The 19658-nt window shown below is 43.2% G+C and overlaps 1 protein-coding gene across 3 annotated transcripts in view; it reads left to right on the top strand.

Annotated features, from left to right (window-relative positions):
• The window catches only part of C12H10orf90 (chromosome 12 C10orf90 homolog), a 238457-nt gene that overhangs the window by 155428 nt on the left and 63371 nt on the right, over positions 1–19658 (top strand). For all 3 annotated transcript variants that reach the window (XM_039465165.2, XM_003922100.4, XM_074383075.1), the window contains one exon: positions 6611–7727. In XM_039465165.2, coding sequence (XP_039321099.1) covers positions 6611–7727 — 1117 coding nt within the window. The remainder of the gene's footprint in view (positions 1–6610; positions 7728–19658) is intronic.

Below are 19658 nucleotides of genomic sequence, written 5' to 3'. Positions count from 1 at the left end.
GAATCGATCTCTCATCACAGATTAAAGTAGCAAAGACATCTGTTAAAATATTTTTTTTTTTAACCAAAATGCTTGTGTTAGGTATGACTTTGATTTAGGTCTGTGTTTAATAAAGCTCTACCTTTCCTCCAGAGACTCGGTGCCTGAAATCCCACAAGAGGGAGAAAGGATGTTATTTGGGGTCCTGAGATTTAGTCATCAATATTTAAAGCCCTTTCTATGTGAAAGCACCAAGCTCACTGTCTCAAGATGTAAAGATGTATGGCTATCATCACTCTGTTCCCTGGAAGCAGGAGCCGGAGCTCTGGGTTTGGGGAGGAAAAGGAATGAAAAGAGCAGGGCGTTATTTAGAGCTGTCCTTGGATGGACATGACAGTTAAGAGGAGAGAGATTGAGTCAGGGAAGGGTGTGGGGATGAAACTGCTGCACTCCACCGCTACTCTTTTTTAAGAAAGATGTCAACTGAGGATCTTTGTCATCTATTTTTCCCATTGAGCTGGCAAATTTCAGCATTTTCCTGTTGATTTCAAAAATTAATCAAAATTTTGTCACTAATGTTGATATTGATGTTTGTGACTAAACATTAGTTAAGTCACTAATTTTGAATGTTGATGAAATGACATTCACTCATTCCCAGTAACACACTCCTTGTGGTTATGTGGCTGTATCCTTGTAATACACACACACACACACACACACACACAGACACACACACACTCTCTCTCTCTCTCGCTCTCTCTCTCTCTCTCTCTTTCTCGGTCATTATCTGTGACTGAGTTCAATGTCTCTGGAAATGATACCTCCTGACCACCTGCTCTGGAATGATCTGGATCATGTAATTTGGTCAGAAGGTGACTCAAGTTTCCCCCCTTACTTGGAACATTTAGAGCTTGTCCCTGGGCATGCGCTAGAAGGCTGCCATAAGAGGATGAAACACGCCAGTGACTGCCCTGCTGTCCTGCCACCGTGGCTGCTGTAAGTCACCGCCTCTCCTCCAGGGCCCACACGAGATTGATCACTTGCGCATCCAATGATAGGAAGTCACCTTTTCTGGCAAATAATTATTTAAAAGGAGTAAATATGGAACAGAGTTATCTTCTTCAAAAATTTTTTTGAATTTTTCCTCTTAATACAAGTAATAGCGACCCTATGCAGAAACAGGAAAATACAGAAATGTATAAATAAGAAAATATTTATCTATACATTTTCTCCCATGGATTTTAACATAGGACTATGATGCATATTAACTTTGATAGCTCTCTTGTATTATTCTCTTATAATATCCCATCACAAGCAATTCCTCATGTCATTTAAATTATTTGTAATTTGTATTTCTAATTTCTACAGAATATAAGATGCAGTTGTGCAACCATGATTTACTTACCCACTCCACCTTAAAAAAAAAAAAAAAACAAACAAAAAAAAACAATGATTCTTGGTGGTTGTCAGAGAATGAGGAAAAGGGACTGGGAAGTTAGTACTTAATGGGTATAGAGTTTCAGTTTTACAAGATGAAAAGTGTTCTTGAAATAAATCGTGGTGATGGTCGTTCAACATTATGAATGCATTTTATACACTAAGTTGTACACTTAAAATGGCTAAGATAGTAAATTTTATTTAATGTGTATTTCACCGCAATTTAAAAATTGGGGGAAAAATAAATTCTTTCTGGCTTTTCACTGCTCTGTATCAGGATGCATGGAGTTCTTTGTTTTTAGTAACTGCATGGAAAGGCAAAAGTTTCCCAAAGGAGAGTGAGAAAAGCTCAGATTTTTCCATTTGCCTTAAAACTGTCTTCTGTTGCTACATACCAGAGTGAGTTCATACATTGGAAAATGCCCTTCCATTCAGGATGAAATGCCACTGGGCCAACAGATTACCTAGTGATGATGGCTCCAGATCAACTCAATGGAGGAAGGCAGGTTTGCAGCAAATGCAGGGACTGCAGAGTCGTCTGTGGGAAGCTGCAGCCAAAGAATCCTCAGGCAAATAAAGGTTGCAGAGCACCAATGGGAAAAAATACACATTTCAAGGTAGAGATCGGTAGAGAGGCTTATTCTTCGGAGAAATAAATTGCGAGGCATCCTCACTCCTGTGGCTTAAGAGCTGATTCCTCTGATCATTGGCCACTTGTCTCTTTCTGACTTCAATTTATGGAATTATGCCCTTCTTAGAAATACCTCTTAAGGCATAAATGTGAAGTTAAAAACAGTCAATAAAAGCACAAAACTATGAAAGCAGTTACCAGCACTACAAAATCATCTTTGAAACATTTAAGAGGTATCAATATCTTAAAGCAGCATCTATGAGAAAGAAAATGTAAAAAATGTATTGTGTGGTGATGGTCAGGAAGGGGACAGTTTACTCCCAAAGCAAGACACAAAACCCAGCTATGCATCCGACCTCTCTCCCACTCGAACATTCCACTGTAAATATGAGATGATTTTCTTCTTCCTTTTAAATCAAATCTTAATTTTATTTCAGATGAAAGAAATCTCTTTGTAAAGACATGTTTAGTTAATCCGGTAGAAAGAAAGATGGAACGTCACTCTGAAACAGCCTAATTTGAGAAGATATTGGGTGTAAAAGATGTAATTACTTTCTAAAGAAAATTTGCCCAGTTTTAAAAGTAGTAGACAGACTGACTGAGGAACATTAAATAACCCCCACCTCATCCCCTCCTTGGTTTCCCAGGCCCAGAAGAGGGATGGAACACATCTGCCCAACCCCCACTAAATTGATATGGTGAAGTTCTATCCTCTACTTTCTCAGACTGTGTCTGCATTTGTAGGTAGGACCTTTAAAGAAGTGATTAAGGTTAAGTGAGGTCATTAGGGTGGGTCCTAATCCAGTCCATCTGGTGTCCTTATAAGAAGAAAACATTAGGACCCAGACATGGGGCAGAGGACAGACGGAAGACTGTGAAGGTGTAGGAAGAAGGTGGCCATCTACAAGCCAAGGAGTGGCCTCAGAAGAAAGCAGCCCTGTGACACTTTCATCTTAGACTTCCAGCTCCTAGAACTGAGAAAATTAGTTCAGTTGTTTAGGTCATGTAGTGTATGGTGCTTTGGTGCTATGGTAGTCCTGGCAAACTTATACAGATTTTGAAGAGGTTAGACCTTATCTTCAATCATTGAATGGGTCTCACTGAGAGAAGGGGTTTGATACACAGAAGAACGTGCTGTATAGGAAAGAGCAAAGGGCCCTCCAGTGTTTCCTTTTCCATTTCTCCCAGTTTTGGGGACTCTTGTCAAAGCTGAGACTACACACTGGAAAAATGCAGCCTTTGGCACATAGTAGGTGCCCAAATAAATATGTGGGATGCACAGTTAAACAAAGAGTTTGACCACGACTGTGTGTTATTAGTAATAGAATTGCACCTAAAAAAAAATTACGTGACTTCTACATTTCTATCAGCAAAATTTCAATGTATTGGATATATAATAAGTCATTTCTATTTCTGTAATTCAGGCAAAATGAAATGTATTCCATTGTAAATTTCACTGAAATATGGTATCCCTTTGATGTGGACACCCCTCACTCCTTTGTAGATTGGATTATGTCAGATATCCACTCATTTCTGCTGGGTCATGGGAAGAGTATGTACCCTAGAATTACATCACACATTGTATTTTGAGAAGGCAAATCGATTTTTCTTTGGAACTGGGCATTCATCAGCATTTGTCCCTCAGGAGCAGTGTCACCTTGACATCCCGAGTGATTCCAGGGCTTCAGAAATAAGTTCAAGTTCATGCTGTTCATTAGTCCTCTTTCCTCATCCATTCACATCTGGTAGAGTAAAAAATTATAGCTACACTTGCCAGACCCCACTTAATGAAATGGTGACTAGTTCCTTTAAAAAAAAATACTTTAAGTTCTGGGGTACATGTGCAGGCCCTGCAGGGTTGTTACATAGGTACACACATGCCATGGGGGTTTGCTGCCTCCATCCCCCCGTCACCTACATCAGGCATTTCTCCCAATGTTATTCCTCCCCAATCTCCCCACCCCTTGCTGACTCTCCCCTAGCCCCCCAACCTCCAACAGACCCCGGTGTGTGATGTTCCCCTCCGTGTCCATGTGTTCTCATTTTTCAACACCCACCTATGAGTGAGAACATGCAGTGTTTGGTTTTCTGTTCTTGTATCAGTTTGCTGAGAATGATGGTTTCCAGATTCATCTCTGTCCCTGTAAAGGACATGAACTCATCCTTTTTTATGGCTGCTCAGTATTCCATGGTGTATATGTGCCACATTTTCTTTATCCAGTCTATCATTGATGGGCATTTGGGTTGGTTCTAGGTCTTTGCTATTGTAAGTAAACAGTGTTGCAATGAACATACATGTACATGTGTATTTATAATAGAATGATTATAATCCTTTGAGTAAATGCCCAGTAATGGAATTGCCAGGTCAAATGGTATTTCTATTTCTAGATTCTTGAGGAATCGCCACACTGTCTTTCACAATGGTTGAACTAATTTACACTCCCCATGGTGGCTAATTCCTTATCCCGTCCTCTGGGCCTCTAGGATCTTCTGGAGGGACACACAAGCCGGCAGCCCTTCAGCACAGCCTGGAGGCATCCCTCAGCATGCAGGGCCCTGGGCTCTGGCTGTGGCTTCATCCTTGCTGAAGGATGTATTACCTACCCTTGTTCCAGGACGAGATGTCATTCACTCATTCCCAGCAACATACCCCTTGTGGATACCAAGCTCAAGGCTCTCACAGTGTCCTGAGGCTGGAGAAGAGGTACTCCCTTGTTACTGGAGACCACAGTACGAGGAAGCCTGGAGGCCCCACAAGAACCACCCCCGTTTTCTCCTTGCTCAGCAGCTGTGGAAGCCAAGGCCCTGTCCAAGGTCCTGTAGCCAGTACGGGAGTCCCGGCTCATGCTAGACCCCAGGTGGCCTGAGTCCCAGGCTGGCATCCTTCCCACCATATCCATGCAGAAGAATCACCTGGGAGCTGGTGAAAGATACAAAATCTAGGCTTTATCCCCATAGATCCTGATGCATCAGGGTCCAAGGAAGGAGAGGTCTAGAAATCTGCATTTTTAAAATGTGCTCCCCACCAACACACACACACACACACACACACACACACACACACACACACACTTTCTCTCTCTCTCTCTCTCTCTCTCTCTCTCTCTCTCTCTTTTTCTCTCTGTGGTTTCTCTGCAGGCAGTCCCTGGTGCAAACTTTGGGAAACATGGCCCTATAAAATAAATCTGATACTGCAGTTTCCAAAGTGGGTCTCTTTTTTTGCTTCAAAGAGCATTGTCAAAGAGTTTCTACTGGGTATGATTGCACTCCTTGTAGGGTAGACAGGAAGAATTATGATCAGGACTAAATTTAACTCTAATGAGAAGGACTGTGTACCAAGTAAAATAGGCACCAGGTGCACTTCAGCTTTCTCATACGTAAACTACATCCATAAAAACTGCTATGGGGGAAGGGATTCAGGATGCCGCAAAAGCATTGGGGCTTCAGGCTGGAGTCACACTGGAAGCTCTATGAACACCGATGCCTGGGCCTCCCTGCCCAGGAATTCTAATATAATTGTTTGGGAATGAGGCCTGGCCACTGGGGTTTGGACGAGTTCCCAGGTAACTGATGTAGCCTGGGCTGACAACTGCTGGAAAGGAAGCCCTACCTACCAGGACTTCCAGCAGAGCTAGGCCTCAAGGAAGCAATGTATGAGATAGACAAAACAAAGACTGAAGAGATTCTTCTTTCCGGTCCTGCCCTGGTTAGATGCTTTGTGAAAAATCATGGCACACTCTTTTGGATACACGAGCAATGTACTGTTAGGACGGGCAATCTGCTGATCAGGAAAAATGAAACACCTCCATCATTTGCAAACACTGGACGAAAACTCATGCTTATGTAACTGATCGTGGAAGTGCAGCAAAGCTACATGTGTCTTGGTCCAATGTCCCCCGCCCCCTAATTCTGATAAGTGGAATGAACTGATTGTCATAGTGTTGGTCTGGGCAAATGTGGGCATTTGCTTTCTATTATTTTGCTCTCTGGACTTTGACTTCCGTGATGCCAAGCAGCAGGGAGCAACTGAATTCGAGTCTAGGCCAGCCAATGTAGAGGACTGCAAGGGACCGAGGTCATGAGGGGGCTCCTGTAACCACCACCGATATTTCCTTTCAGGAGTGCTGACTCATCTCCCACATAAACCTGTGGCACCAAGTTCCACGGAAGGAAAGGGCCTGTGTATGTTGGAATTCTGTCTTTCCTCTCCATTGAGGATGTGAGCCTGTATTCAGGGGCTCCTGGGCTTGGTGGAGGTGGATTTCGGGATTAGATGATCCCCATTGACACATCATTAGATAAATTAAGAATAGATGCCCAGCAGAGATAGCCAATTCACTACACAGGCCAATGTTTCCAGAATGTATAGCTTGTCATAAACATCTAGTTTTCCTGCCCTCCCTGCCATCTCTGACCATCAAGCCTGCAGCAAAAAGCCTCAGACAAGACATCTGAGTGTTTACGAATCAAGTGCTCCGGCATCCTGGTGGCCTCTTGCAAGTGAATTTACTGCCTGTGTTTCTACAGACTGCTTGAATAATCAGGATCTCTTTCTGTTTGCAGGAGACCCTGGCATCACAGAACACAAAAATGATTTCATCCATAGTAATCTCCCAGATGATTGATGAGAATAAGTCAAGAGAAAACAGGGCCCCCTTGCCCCTGCCATGTGCGATGGCTCAGTCTCATGGACATCACACCAAGCAATCTCTCGCTAATCGCAGCGGAGTCAACATTCACAGGGCATTTGCGTTCCTACCGGGCAGATTAGGAATCCCAGCACCGTCAGATGAGCGAGGACCTGAGACGGAACTGCCACCCAAAGAGGAGAGCCCCTGTGTGGGACAGCGCAGAGGTTTTGCGTCCATCACCATCACGGCCAGGCGTGTGGGCACCCCAGCCAGCGCCCTGGTGTGGGGGACTGTTGGGGACTCTCTGTGCCCCAAGTGCAGGGCTGAGGACACTCTGTTCCAGGCGCCCCCAGCTCTGGCCAATGGCCCCCATCCAGGTCAGCACCAGAGAGCTTTTGCCTGCACAGAGTTCTCCAGAAACAGCTCGGAGGTGCGGCTGAAGGTTCCCGAAGCCCCCATAGGGTTGCGTGAGAGACGCAAGGCCTGGGTCACCCATGCGGATGACAAAGAGACCAGTTTTTCTCCAGACACCCCACTGTCAGGAAAGAGCCCACTGGTGTTCAGTTCCTGTGTCCACCTCAGGGTGTCTCAGCAGTGTCCAACTTCCATCTATTACGTAGACAAGTCTCTCTCCATTCCCTTTGAGCAACCTCAAATTGCCAGCCCCAAAACGCACAGATCCGTCCTGTCGCTCAACCTCAATTGTAGTTCCCACAGATTAACAGCAGATGGAGTCGATGGCATAGTGAACGGAGAGCCAATAAGCGCAGCCCCGAAGCAGGAGCTCGTGGAGGGAGACCCAGACCTCCTAGGCCAACGCTGGAACCCAGGTTTACAAGAAAGCCGCTTGAAGGAAGCCCCATCATTGGGGCGGGTGCATTTGGGGACTGGCACATGTCCTTGGAGTGATTCTTTTCCATTGGAAAACACGGAATTTGCAGATGTGGGAACTAACCAGGTCACTGTAAGAAAAGGGATAAAGGACCACGAGTCTCATTTTCATGCCAACCAACTGTCCATTCACATTCCTGGCTGGAGTTACAGGGCAGGTGAGTGGTGCGTCCATCTGCAAGAGGGTGACCTGTGCCAGTGTCCTAGCAAGGTGGCTGTTGAGGGAGATTCTTTTACAAAAGAGGCACGTCTCAGTAGGCTTGCAGTGATCTCTGCTCGTAGTTGATGACTGATAGCCCAGCATCAATCTCTGATTAGATATATTTCTTTTTTTTTTTTTTTTTGGTTGAGACATTTGGAGATTGTAAGAGGCCTTCTGTCAAATTCTTGTTTCCAATAGTTCTAGATCATATGTAATGAGAAGGAAATAATGGCCCCCAAAGGAAGTTAATTTACAATGTGCCCAAATTGCATTCCAAGAGAGGGTGAGAAAAAGGAAATGCCATTTACCCCCAGATGTTTCAGCTCTCTCTTGCCAAACATCTGTGTATTTGGAAGTGTCCAGAATTCTGCACTTTTTACTTTTTAAGTTAGCCTCATTGATATAAAAACTAGATCATAAAGCTTCACAATGGAGTGTGGGGGTGGGGGTGGGGTGGGGGTGTGTGTTTAGTAATTATAGGACCTTTTCTAAATTAGGCAAGTCAGGGACTCTGTGCCAAATAGCAGCGGCAGCGGCAGCAATGTTCTGTCCCCCGGTTGTGTCTTCTGGGACATCTCGGCCAGTATTTGTTGCTGTTTCTGCCATTTCCAGGGCCAGGCAGAATTCTCAAGGTGGGCTGCTCTGACGATTCTTCACGTTTTTTGGGAAATCAAAAGAGGAAAGCAGGCCTTTTTTGAAGGAGAGAGGCCAGATTTCTTTCTTTGTGTAAATTTCTGATTTTCAACTTTACTTTCTGTGAGAGGCTCTGGTTTATGAATTACTTTCTATTTGGAAAAAAATAGTTAAAGATATTAGTATACAATTGAAAATGCAGAATATGCATAATTTTAGGGTACAATTTTTGTTCATTAAAGCTTTATTAATACAAATTACCGTAAAACATTTAAAGTTATAATGTGTATAGAAATGTTAAATGATGTAATTACTTTTAACAAGTGTATATATACTGAATGCCCAGAGATTTTTAAAGCAATTTTGACATGGCTTTCAGATTGATGAAACCATTGAAATGCATGTCTTACAGACTCATTACAAGGAGGACAATGTAAGCAGCTATCAGTGTTCCAAAGACAAATCCCACTTTAGTATTTAAAGACATTGCTCAGGCTAAGTGCTTCATCTTCCTTATTGATGAAGATTCCAGAAATTGTTGTATGCTATCTCAGCTAAAGCACATCCTCATTTCTAAACCACGTTTCCTGGTGTGAAATAATTGGATTTACAGTACTTTTCACCAAAAGCTTTTCATTAATAATGAGAGCCAGATCTCAAACACTCATCTCAGAGGAGGGCAGCAAAAGTCTGGAAAATTCCCCCAACTTACTTTTTGGTTTTGGTTGTGCAGAGAAGATTTTTTTATTGTGATTTTGTGAAATGATTACTTAGCACGAGATTATCTTAAGCAAATAATATGAATTCATTCTACATCCTATGGGCCAACATCCCCCAGAAAAAGCACATATCCCAAAGATTCACATGTGGAGTATTCGAGTGGCTCTAAGCCATGGGGCTTCATTCTATCACTTGAGGAAAGAGATACTCAGAGACCAGAAGAGTCTTAAATACCTTTTTTGAAGTTTCAGTAGCTTTGGGAGTACAAGTAGTTTTTGGTTACATGGATGAATTATACAGTGGTGAATTCTGAGATTTCAGTGCACCCATCACCCAAGTATACATTGCACCTTAAGGGTTTTTTAAAAAAATTCCTAGACCCACCTCTTACCCTCCCCTTTCTGAGTCTCTAAAGTCCATCGCATCACTCTGCATGCCTTTGTGTACCCCTAGTTTAGCTCCCACTTATAAGAACATTTGGTCTTTGGCTCTCCACTCCTATGCTACTTCACTGAGAATAATAGTCTCCAACTTCAACCAAGTTGCTGCAAAAGACATGATTTCATTCCTTCTAATGGCTTAGTAGTAGTCCATGGTGTATAGGTACCACATTTGGAGGGCCTTTTTGTAGAGTTGTTGCTCTATTATTTCTAGCTCAGTGAATGTGAACACATGACACTCTTCTGAGCTCCTCATCTGGGTAACTAGAGCAGGGGGAAGATTGGGCGTTTTTCGAGGTCTCATCCATCTTAAAAAATTTCAGCTCTATTTGCCCCCCAAAGTGGGCTCTGCAAAGAAAAGAGGCTCCATGTGACGCTGGGCCCTTCAGCTGCAAAGTCCAAAGCCACAGATCCCTGGTGCACACAGTGGGGCCCTTCTGCAGATGCCTACAAATGTACACTCTCACCTACATGTGCGCCCTGGCTGTGTGCTCTCTCACTCAGAAACTAATTTCCAGTGGACTGTATTTCTTCTCAGGTGACAAGAAGGCACATCTGTCCATGCTATAGAATTCTGGCCTGAAATTTACCAGCACAGCTCATTGACTCTAACGACCACAGGCTGTCCTCACAGTTGGCACGATGTTTTGAGGGTGAGCCTGCTGACCTTCAGTCCTGACAAAACCTTTTAGCCTTAATGCAAGCGCTTTCAGACTGCAGCAGTGCTCATTAAAACTCAGAGGAACTGTTTATATTTTCCTGTCTGAAACTGGAGTCCTATCTGAGACATTCTTGACAGCCTCCCGTGGTTACACATGCTATTAGCAGTCTTCATATTTCATAGTTACTGAATCCGATGCTTTTGATCTGAAGGATTCCAAAATACCTCATGAGCAGAATCTTCTGTTGACTGGCTTACTGACATTCAGCTGCTTGGTGGGTGCAACCTGGGAGATTCTACAAACAGAGGCAAAGCAATTTTAGTTCTAGTCATTAGGTCATTGGACAGAAAGTTCTACAAATTGTATTCATGAATGAGCCTCCAGGATATGCACCCAAAAGATAAGATTAGGAAACCTGAAACACAAGCACATCATGCAATTCAAATAGCTGTGTCTGCTGAGACGTAGCCTTCCAAAAGACATGTGGACACCTGCTCCCCTTTCAGGCGCTGAAGGTTAAGGAATTAGTTCTCTCTTTGCTCATCTCTTTGGTCCCTGTGTATTTTATCTTTGCATCTCTATTGTGGGTAAGCATTTGGATAGCACCATGTAGGTAGGCATTGCGCAAATCCCCGCATCTATCATAAAATTTAATCCTCATTCTTGTCATCATCACCATCATCATCTTCATCATTATCATGATCTTATGCATAACCACAGCATATGTTGTAGAAATCCTAGGCACCAGGCCCTGGGCTGCATCCATTATTTTGAATCATTCAACCATCTACAAAAAGAGTTTATTTACTTTTCAGACAATACAAAAGGAGGCTTGAAGATTAAATGATTTCCCCAAGTCCACGTGGCCAACTAGTTCTAGAGGTGTGTACTTGTCTCCTGCTGTTCGGTTCTCAGTGACAGCCCCAGGCAGAGCAGTTAAGATGGCGGAGACTCAATGGCTGGCCCCACCTCCACTGCCACTATCAAAGGTGATATCTGAAGACTGCTTCTGCACATCTGGAGTAATACTAGTATTTGGTTGCCAGATACCCCAGGACATTATTAGGAGAGTGAACTCCAAGTTAATTTGTGATAAAATGTAATAAGCCGTATCATTCGATGCAGTTAAAATGTATTGGCTCAGAAATCCTTTTCAGCCTGAAATCCAGTTATTTGTGGTGGTCTTTGAACTATACGATGTTGGTCCGAATACTTCCCACCTCACCGGATGCGCATGCCTGACTCACTATTGACTTAGACACATTTCTTACTGCCAGTTTTATGTGCATCTGTGGCTTAAATCTGAAGCTTTTCCCCATTACTGAGATATCCAAGCAGAGGGAGCAAAATCTTCCAACAATGGTGGATGCGACTGAAGAAGAGACTAGTGAATACACTGTCCACAGCTATTTGCGTTCATGTTTCATGGTGCTGGAGCTGTGTACTTGTCTTACAACTCCCTCAGCCAGTGCACAGGCTTTGGTGGCATTGGTCTGAGATGTCCTCAGTGGAGTTTAGCATCACTAGTGAATAAAGATGTGGATGGCTGGAAGACAGAAATCCCTGCCAGTTCTCCAGATGAGTGCCTACTTGCCCTTAGATGGTATGGTCTGCCATGTTAATAATGAGGCCTGGCCGGGCACGGTGGCTCAAGCCTGTAATCCCAGCACTTTGGGAGGCCGAGGCGGGTGGATCACGAGGTCAGGAGATCGAGACCATCCTGGTCAACATGGTGAAACCCCGTCTCTACTAAAAATACAAAAAATTAACTGGGCATGGTGGCACGTGCCTGTAATCTCAGCTACTCAGGAGGCTGAGGCAGGAGAATTGCCTGAACCCAGGAGGCGGAGGTTGCGGTGAGCCGAGATCGCGCCATTGCACTCCAGCCTGGGTAACAAGAGCAAAACTCCGTCTCAAAAAATAAAAATAAAAAAAAAAAATAATGAGGCCTAACCCCCTCCAGGTTTCCTGAGGCTGATGCCTCTACCCTGCAGATCTTTGTCACTAGATGCAAAGCTTACACCACTCAAGGGCAGATAACAAACCATGTACATACAAGCCAAGCCTACCTGTAGGGGAAAAGCCTGCAGTAGACGCATACTCTCATCCCATGAGGACTTTTTACTAAAGGGAACAGAAGATATTTTACAAATGTGATTTTTTTTAATGATCTAGAATTGGGGTGAGCAAGCTTTTCTTTTTCCCTTTTTTTGTGAAGGACCCAATTGAAAATATATGTTTGGCTTTGCAGGCCATATGGTTTCTGTAGCAGCTACTCAACTAACTACTCAACAGTCTTCAGATACCACCTTTGATAGTGGCAGTAGAGATGGGGCCTGCCACTGAGTCACCACCATCTTACCTGCTCTGCCTGGAGCTGTCACTGAGAAGGGCACAGCAGGAGACAACTTGCTGATGTATCACAAAATCAGCCATTGACAATGTCTAAATACGTAAGTGTGGCTGTTGCCAATAAAACTTTATTTACACTAACAAGCAGTGGGCCAGATTTGGCCTGCAGTCTGTAATTTACCGACTTCTGGTCTAGTTTTCAAATAAATCCATCCCCCAAGATAAACTTTACTCTGTTCCCCGGTATTGTGTGTTGGATTCTCTAGAAATCAGAGTCTGAGGTGGAGATGAATGGGCAGGGCATTTACTGGTGAGCGTTCTTGGATACGACATCCATGAAGGGAAGCAGGACTGGGCAAAGGGATAAGGTGTTCTGTGGTGCAGTCATAAGGAAGCCCTCTGCCAACCACTTAGGGGAATCTGACCTTGGACGAGACAGCTCTGTTTAGTCAGCCAATTTCTACAGGGTGGATTGCCAAGAGCGCTCTTCCTACAGGGCTGCAGTAGCTAGGGGAGGAAGCTCGTGGTTTCTGAAGGGAGATCTGAGCAGTGCAATACAGGGTCCATCACAGCTGGCCATTCTGCCATTCAGTCTGTGTTTTCCACTCCGTGATCCAATAAAACTCTGAAACAAGTCAAGGATCCTGCTAGGCTAGACCTGAGGCAGTGGGGTGGTGGTGACTAGAGGCCTTAGCACCTATATGAGGAGGATAGTGCAGAATTCTGCTCACTCTTGATGTCTGTTCATTCAGCAAATATATATTGGACAATTATCCAGGAGTGGGAGCAGTGATTTGAACCAGGGTGGCAGTAGTGAAGGTACTGAGAAGTGGTCAGATTCTGGGGCTACAAGGTTCACTATGGGTCAGATGGTTTGGCAGTCCCATGCTGATTCCAAGTGACTGCAAGTGTGCCTAACCCCCTTTAGGTTTCCTGAGGCTGCCTCTACCCTGCAGAGCTTCCCCACTAGATGCAAAGCTTTTCTGCTGGTGGCTGGCAGACATTCACACCACAACTACCTGGTTTCTTCCTAATGAAGTGGGTGCATGGTTTACAACAAGGTAAACAGTCTTACGATGGTCTTTTCTTACCTTTAGGGAAGCCAGAAGAATTGAGCAGAATGAGCTTTTGTGTTTTGTTTCATTGTTAACAGCAAGATAAGCCAGAGAGTGTTAGAATCAGCTAATGAATGGTCGAGAACCCAGCCCAGTATTTAGCAACAGCTCTGTAGCAGATATAAGCAAACTACCAGGAGGCCAAGTCCAGCCTGCTGCCTGTTTTTGTAAATAGTTACATGGAAACACAGCCATGGCAGTTTATTTATGCATTGTTCTGTGGCTGCATTCACACTGCAACAGCAGAGTTGAGTCGTTGGGACAGAGACCTTATGGCCCACAAAGCCTAACATTTTTACTATTTAACTCTTTTCTGAAGAAGCGTGTGACCCCTGCTCTAGGACGGGCCCTGTGGCTGACTTTGGGCGGGTCACTTGCATGCAAGGTCTCTGTTTTTTTCCCCGTCTGTGGAATAAGAGAGGTCCGCAAGATTATCTTGTGAATTCTTCTCTCCTCGTTTGTTGATTTACACTTTTTGGGGGCCTATGGTTTTCTGCCACAGGAGCTGTGAGACAAGCCTGTGTCTCAGGTTGATTCTTAGAATGTGGTGAAGAAGCGATGCTCAGAGTCAAAGGGAAGAGCTGTCAGCCTCAGGTTGCACTGTTTACTCTCTGCCTTTTCTGACCAATGCCGTCCCGTCTTGCTCTGACTCTCTTCCTATCTCATAAGAGAGCAGGTGCCCACTGCAATTCGACTTTGGCCTCCAGCTTGCCTGCCACTTTTCCCATCAGCAGCAAGAACAGGTGCTGCTGTACCGCTCATCGTGACTCAGTGGGCAAGGCCCTGGCACCTCTTGCTGGCACTCAGACAACCTCCCCTCACTTACCTGACATTGATCGTTTCAGCCGTGGTACCAGACACTGGGCTGTTCTCCAGTTCTGTGATGCTGACACAAAACTCAGACCTGGTCCCCTTGCTATGCAGGTAGCAGTCTTTGAATGTGATGCATTTGTTATTTCATAGGGGTCGTTGTTGTTCTTGCACACTGCTCATTCCTGGAGGGCAGGATTCAACTCAAAGTCATTGACCTTGACCTCATCTTACCCAGTAGAGGGCCATGGAGCAATGGCTCACAGAGTGGGTGCCCTGGAGCTGTGGGCTGGGTGGAGGACAGGTTGTGCTGATGACCCAACAAAGCCCATGCTTATGTCAGGACCCCTTAAGTGCTTGATGTGTTTCCTTCTTCTTCAAACTACCTCTCCCCATTTCCCACATCCAAAACCTCTCTGGCAAGGAAAGGGTGAGGAGCCGTGTAAGATTCATCGCCAAGAGGTAGGCTGTGAAAAGTAAAGTGAAAACAGCTAACTTTGGTGAACAAGAAATAACTAAATATGGCAGAGCTAGCCGATAAATGCATCTTAAACTATGTTTTCAAGTAGTATCCCCACTTGGTTTTAAATTGAAGTGGAGGGTGGTGGGAAAAATGTTTCAAAACATTATTTCCCTCTAGGAACTCAATAAGAATAGTCAAGTGTAGCTGGGTGAGTTGGCTCACACCTGTAATCCCAGCACTTTGAGAGGGTGAGCCAGGCAGATCACTTGAGGTCAGGAGTTCAAGACCATCCTGGCCAACATGGTGAAACCCCATCTCAACTAAAAATACAAAAATTTGCCAGGCGTGGTGTCAGGTGCCTATAATCCAAGCTACTTGGGAGCCTGAGGCAGGAGAATCACTTAATCACAGGAGGCAGAAGTTGCAGTGAGCCCAGATTGTGCCACTGTACTCCAGCCTGGGTGACAGAGCGAGACTCCATCTCAAAAAAAAAAAAAAAAAAAAGTATCAAGTATTGTCAAGGAACAACTTTATTATCCTTCATATGGTCAAATTTAAATTTAATGTTAAAGAGAAAATATATGAGCCATGTTGCAAAAATATTTTGAAGGTTTGTCCGAATGTTTTATTTATCTCTTGGTAAGTCTTGATGAGATTGTGTCATTTTCCTCATAATCATAAACATGGTTTCCAGATCATTCCCAAGAGTCCATATGGTACCTAAAAGTTGCTCATTTCAGCCATCCCAGCTAGCTTTATGGAGAAAATGGCTTTTTTTCCTTTTTTTTCTGAGTAACTCTTTCAGTTTTACAAATAGGGTGTGTCCCTACAGTGTTTGGGAAAGAGTCATTATTAACGGGCCATTTATTCAGGTTTGCCAGGAATAGATTAAGAGAAATGGATTCAAAGCCTGAAGCTGGCTGATGAGGTAATGGGCTGATCTTTTAAATTAGGACACTGCAGAGCAACCATCTATACATGAGTAACAGTGAGTATCAGGGTAACCTATCAGAAACAGCATGGGCTTGGGAATGAGGCCCATCTGAGGCTCCATTCATACTCTTTGTCAGTTTCTTGCCTGCCCTTTACAAGGTAATTTACGTGAAGAGTGCTGAGCAGTTGGGCTCATAGTGGGGACTCGAACCTTTCTGTAATTATCATTAGTCTTCAGTATCACCCAAGCTGTCTGCAGGAAGTCAATTTAGAAGGGATCCTGGAAAAAGTCAGTGATAGTAGCATGACGAGTTCTGTAAGGAAAAGTATTCTAGATACAGATGACCCTGGAAAATAGAGCAAAAAAAAAAAAAGTGAGAAATAGATGGTGAGTTTAATTCCTTTGACTTGGTGAAGTTTTGCTCTTTTCCTAAGAGTCTTAAAGCAAAGCCCGTATCATTCTGTAAAATGTGATTTTCTTTTCATCAATAATGGCTAACTTTGACGAACAAGAAATAAATAAAGATGGTAGAGCCAGCCCATAATTTCATCTCAAACTATGTTGTCAAAGTAGTTTGTTGTTAAATGCAGAAATATTTTTCATATTGCTATCAGATGTTCTTCTGTTTCCCTTGTTAGGTCATAGCCCCATGAAGAATTACTGCAGGTAAAGTACTGTAGTCTGTGTTTGGGACATTCTATGGACCTTAGGTGGTACAGGGGCTTTCATCAGAGTGTGTGAAAAAGATGTTCTTAACCAGAGAGGTGCATCAGACATGGGTGGCACTTTTTCAAAACAGACTCGAACTCCTGGCTTCAAGTGATCCACTGTCTCAGCCTCCCAAATTACTGGGATTACAGGCATGAGCCACTGCGCCTGACTAGAACACACTCATCAGATGCTGCAATGAACATGTCTCAGTCAGTGCATCCCTGGTTAAGAGCCCTGCTTGGGGTATGGCAGGTCCATTCTATAGTGTGTCTTGATTCTCTGCTATTCATGGGCAATGGGCAGATTCTTCAAGGTTAAGGTCCCTGTGAGAGCTTGAAGGGCAGGTGCACAGGGCAGGTGTTCTCTTTGCAGGGAACACAACCTCTGTCACTTAGGATTAGAAGTTGTTCCTCAAATGCCTACTCTTACCTAATCCAACTCTTAAAATAAATACCCTGTAGGGACAGCAAAAGTCACAGACAGATGAGGTGTATATAAACCGGTCCATCAGATAGCTATTGTCTATAGAATCAGAAGTTAAAAAGCTACAGAAATTCAGTTTTTCTTAACCATTTCCTCAACTGAGTGAATTATTTGCATGCAAGGACTGCATCATGGTGTGTCTTGCTTGTTTCCTGTGAGCTTTGGTGTGTGGCGCCAGAGCCTGCACCGAGCCTCTGCCTCATTCACATTATTGGACAACATGGTGTGCATCCTCTGAGCAACTCTAGTTTTTCTTTCTCAGAGCATTTGACCTATGGAACAACAAATGTGTGCTTCGTTGTGTGTTAAAATTCAGAGTGAACTTAGAGACGCATCTCTTGCAAGTATATGAGCTTTCATGGTGATATTTGATGTGCAAAACTCACTCCTGGTTTTGTCTTATCTTTCCCATTTATAAATGCATACGTTTGCTGAAGTAAAGGGAAACTTACGTAGTTTTACTTAAAAACCGCTCCTCAGGTGGGATATGAAAGTCTTTGGTGTATATTCAGCAGATAAATGGCTCTGGTGTTTTAAGAGTATACAGGCTTATCCACTTTTGTATATGGGTGGGTCATATTTAAGCATTTTTGATCCGATGAACTCTGTAGATAGTGAACTAATGACTTTGAGTTTATCTGGCATCCCCTCCTGCACCTTCATAAATATCCTGTGCATGTAAGAGCAAGCGAACCACTGTAGTTCAGAAATTACAGCCAAAGGAGCTGCAAGCAATAGAGCATCAGACCTCAGCTGGTGGAGCTGGGGAGGTGTGGCCCATAAAATGCATTGAATGTCACAGAGTTGTATATTTGGAAGATGTAGCATGCTAGACGTCAGAGAGAATTTAAACTGATGGAATTCACTGTGTCAAAATCCTCATGAACTTCGTGGACTCAAAGCCTACTGTGGCTGTTGGTGTGGTTGGTAACTGTAGTTTCTTTCCGGGTCCAGCATCATTCACTGAAATGTTGCTTAGAAAGGAATTTAAATGGAATCATTTCCTTCTTCAGTTCCTTTGCTTTTCTAATGCTTCATTTTTTCTTACTAAAAAAGTAAAACATGGCCAGGCATGGTTGCTCAATCCTGTAATCCCAGCACTTTGGGAGGACGAGGTGGGCAGATGACATGAAGTCAGGTGTTCGAGACCAGCCTGGACAACATGGCAAAACTCTGTCTCTACTAAAAATACAAAAATTAAGCGTGGTGGCGGGCACCTGTAATCCCAGCTACTCGAGAGGCTCGGGCAGGTGAAACACGTGAACCTGGGAGTCAGAGGTTGCAGTGAGCCAAGATCATGTCACTGCACTCCAGCCTAGGTAACGGAGCAAGACTCCTGTCTCAAAAAAAAAAAAAAAAAAAAAAAAAAAGAAAAAAGAAAAAAGTAAAACATGTTTATTATAAAACTTAAAATATAAATAAGCAAAAGAAAATGGAAAATCAGCCATAATCCCACTGGCCAGAGAAAACATCACAGTTAACATTTCAGTAGATCACCCCAGACAGATTACTTGGAATCTCTCATAAATGCAACAAACTTTTCTTTTTCTTTATATTTTGTTTCATTTCCTTTTTTTTTTAAACAAAAAGGGGGATTATGCAAAATCTGTACTATTTTCAAAGGCTTCTTTTTCTCAACAATGGATTTTTAAGTTCTAGTACCGGTCCCACAAACTTCCTGGTAATCATTTAATGGACCTGGGCTTCCATTGTATAGATTTATTTAAACTGCTTTTTAAAAACCTTATTGTTAAATAGATTGTTTCCATTTTACATTTTTATAGCAATGTGTTGATAAATGTCTTTAGAGAAAAGTGTGAGCATTTTATGTTATTTTCTTAAGCCAGATTCCTAGAACTTCTGGTCAAGGAACAAATTTAAGACTTTTTAATCTAGATTTTCAAATAACACTCCAAGTTGCAGTATCTAGACATACATACGAGCTTTCTTAAGCATGCACAGGTATTGGATATTGCCATTAAAAAAAACTCAATAAAAGATGCTTATGATTTATTAATTTGCATCTTTTCAGAAAGATGTTGAATGTTCTCATATGTTTGTTGTACATCCGTATTTCGTCTTTTGTAGATTGCTTGTTTTCTTCAATTTTCTTCAGAGTTCTCATATTTTGCATTTGTATTTATGCTAAAAATAACCTTTTGTATTTTATTTTTTAATGCGATCTATGGTAATTTTTAAAACTTTGAATTTCGAAGTAATTTTGGATTTACAAGAGTTATAGAAACAGTGCAAAGTATTCCCATACATACATCCTTCTCTGAGCTTCCTCTTACTTTACATCTTACATAACCACAGTACATCTCTCTAAGACAGAGCATCTTGACCTGGGTGCTATTGACATTGTGGGCTGGATAAGTCTTCATTGTGGGCAGGTGTCCTTTGCCCTGAGGATGTTTGGCAACATCCCCGGCCTCTATCATTAGATGCTGGTAGTGTGTCCCCTTCTCCCGCTAGTACACAATCAAAAATGTCTCCAGGCACTGGCAAATGTTCCCTAGGGAACAAAATTGGTCCCAAAGGAGAACAACTGATATAAACTGAGA

Source organism: Saimiri boliviensis, chromosome 12, assembly GCF_048565385.1.
Source record: "Saimiri boliviensis isolate mSaiBol1 chromosome 12, mSaiBol1.pri, whole genome shotgun sequence".
NCBI classification, from domain to species: Eukaryota; Metazoa; Chordata; class Mammalia; order Primates; family Cebidae; genus Saimiri; species Saimiri boliviensis.
The sequence above is the reverse complement of the archived record's forward strand: the minus strand, read 5'-3'. Positions and strand labels throughout refer to the sequence as shown.